The sequence below is a fragment of the Frankliniella occidentalis genome, unplaced genomic scaffold (genome assembly GCF_000697945.3).
Source record: "Frankliniella occidentalis isolate FOCC.00 unplaced genomic scaffold, Focc_3.1 Scaffold1281, whole genome shotgun sequence".
Classification (NCBI taxonomy): domain Eukaryota; kingdom Metazoa; phylum Arthropoda; class Insecta; order Thysanoptera; family Thripidae; genus Frankliniella; species Frankliniella occidentalis.
In genome coordinates, this window is record NW_026268385.1 from 15932 (window position 1) to 18698 (window position 2767).

The window sequence follows — 2767 nt, forward strand, 5'->3', positions numbered from 1 at the left end:
CTGATTTTTGTTCGGTCTCCGAGCCCCGAGTTGTAGTAGTACATCCTCTTCAACGAGCGCGCGAATTATGGATTGGGGAGGTTGACTATCGAGAGCGAGGAGGGGGGCCTTGTCGGCTACATTTAAAGTTAAAGCGTATACTGATTTGTTTCTGTTTTCGTCAATTTATTTTATCTTTTGATTTTTGTAATCAATTTTTCTTGACCTTTCTGATTTTTCCTGATGTTTTTTTTTTCCCCCTGATTTTAAAAATTTTATTGTTTGTAGGCTGCATACTGATTTTTTTCAGTAAATAACCCCTTTGTTGGTACGCTTGGGCGTAGTCGGCACGCGTCTGAATTTCCTTTGGGCCGCTGCTCTGCGGGGTATACTGTAGTGGTTTCCCTGGCCGTACCGGGTGTAACTGAGAATGCGCAACAGTGTTGCGGGATTGCATACCCGCCAGGGCTGCAGGGGCCATGGCGCCTTACGGGCTAACTGGGTAGGCAAACCCGCAACACTGTTGCGCATTCTCAGTTACACCCGGTACACCGCGCGCGCCGGGTTCAGTACAGTACAGTCCGGCCCGGCCCGACCGGTCACTGACTTGAAGTGTAGTGGCGCCCCGTGGGCCGTATCGCGTCACGCGAAGTTGAGGGGAAAGGGAGGAGGCGGAAAGAGGGGGCAGGGGGTTACACTTGAAGAAGGCAATGCAGTCATGAGGTGAGGTGGGGCGGGGTGGAGAGGGTCGCATCTCTGTCCTGCTCCCTGGCAATGTGCCCTGAATGTAAGGAGGCGCGTGTGTTGGGAGAGGTTCAGTTGACGGTGCAAGTTTTCTAAAACGATGAATTTCATTAGCGTGTGGGGCGCTTCGCGGTTGAATGATTGCTTTTTCGCCCCCCCCCCTGTAATCACACCTTTTTGCTTGTTTGTGAATGTTTGTACTGACCGTTGCTCTTTTATTTTATCTGTTGCAGACCATGCAGTCTCCCAACCTATCACAATGGTTCCCCGGAGATCGGGCAGTTTTCCGGGAAACGAAGCGGCGAACAACATTTTATCACCACGCTCCGAAACTGGGGGCCTTGGCGTTAAAATGGTCGAATACGTGTTGGGCACTTCCCCGACGAACAAGGACTTAGAAGGTAGAATGCGGGGTTTGGTAATGGTAAGTGTTTGACATCGAACGTTCTGTAATTCGCATACTTTTTGATGAGTGTGTCCTAAATTAACATATATTGTCTTCCCTTCTAGAACTCTGCTGATTCAGATAAAAAAGATAAGGAAAAAGCTCCAAACTCCCCCTACGACTCAAATAAAAAAGATATGGAAAATGGTAACGCTGTAAATGTACAAGCCAATGGAATTGTTCAGAATGGACTGTGTGACGATGACAAAGGGTTCAAGTGAGTACTCAACTTATTTCTCTCTTTACACTGCGACCTGTTCGCGCTATATTCCCTTATCGTTCGGTGAATGCCCCGCAGCTCATGTATGCAAACTTGTTTTATTTTTAGCCGGACGCCTGGCAGTCGTCAGCCCTCGCCTTCAGACGAGGACATAAACAAAAATAATGGAGGCATGGTGGGCGGAGGTGGTGGCGGGCCCATGAAGGGCCACCCCCAGGAGAACCACAACGGGCCGGAGAACCACATGAACCACACGCTGCAGCAGCTCAACCACCACCACCAGATGAACGCACACCACGCCATGAGCCAGCACCCGCACCACCTCAACGCCGTGCAGCAGCACCTCACCGTCAACATGAGCCTGCAGCAGCAGGCGCAGCAGGCCGCCCAGCAGCAGGCGCAGCAGGTGGCGCAGCAGCAGGCGCAGCAGCAGGCCCAGCAGCAGGCCGCCCAACAGCAGCAGGTGCAGCAGCAGCAACAGCAACAACAGCAACAACAGCAGCAGCAACAGCAAATGCACAACCACCTCAACATGGAGAGCATGAACGAGCACTTCCAGCACGTCATGACCCTGGACCCCGCGCAGACGATGGCGCAGGCGCAAGCCTTTGAGGCCGGGTAAGTGCTCCCTCCCTCGCAGGTCTTGTGCGCCAGGGAACTGAGAATTTTTATTCTCTCTAAAAGTCTCTGGGAAAAATTAAGATTTTCATTTTTCAGTACTTTAATTGGAAGTTTTATTTTACCCATTTTTATTTTCTGATAAAGTTTCAAATTTTCCCGGAAATTGTTCTTCAAAGTTCCTAATCGTGACTTTGTCTGGCCCGCAGATACCACCAGGGCCCTGGGCCGACGGCGGCGGCCCCTCCGGGGGCCATGCTGGCCCAGCAGCAGAACGCGGCCGGCGGTCCCGGCGCGCAGGGCATGGACTCTCCCGGCGTCCTGCCGCCCAACTTCGACATACAGGTGAGTGTCCCTGTCCCCGTCGTGCCCATAATATATCGTCCAGCTTGCCGTGTGGCGCGCTACACGCGGTCCAGGCGCCGCCGCCGAGTAGCCCCGCGGCCCGCGCCGGCTGGTGTATTGATCTCGCCCCCGGTACGCCCGCGACTCCCCTCTCCGGCCCGCCCCGGCCCCGCACCAGACGTCGTGGGGATCAAAGTGCGGAGAGGGACGTTTATTACAACAACGGGTTGAGCGCCGCCGAGCCGCGCCGGCTGCCCTCGCGCGGGGTATGTCCGCGGCCGCGCCGGCCGGTACTACTGTGTGACTCCGCGGCGATGCCCCGCGCTGGCGCGCACCACCACGGGATAGCGCCGCAGCGCTCTGACGTGCTGACGGCCGGTCCGGCCCGCGAGGTGGCGCTGCGATGCTGGTCCGGG

At 55.1% G+C, this 2767-nt stretch overlaps 1 protein-coding gene across 1 annotated transcript; it reads left to right on the forward strand.

Moving 5' to 3' along the window:
* Window positions 1-753: 753 nt before the first annotated feature.
* LOC113209680 (putative uncharacterized protein DDB_G0291608) lies at window positions 754-2400 on the forward strand (the record flags this gene model as incomplete). Its single annotated transcript, XM_052275970.1, has 5 exons — window positions 754-766; window positions 957-1147; window positions 1234-1385; window positions 1497-2006; window positions 2216-2400. Coding segments are annotated over exons 1-5 (1051 nt in total), but the record flags the coding sequence as incomplete, so codon positions are not given.
* Window positions 2401-2767: the final 367 nt, after the last annotated feature.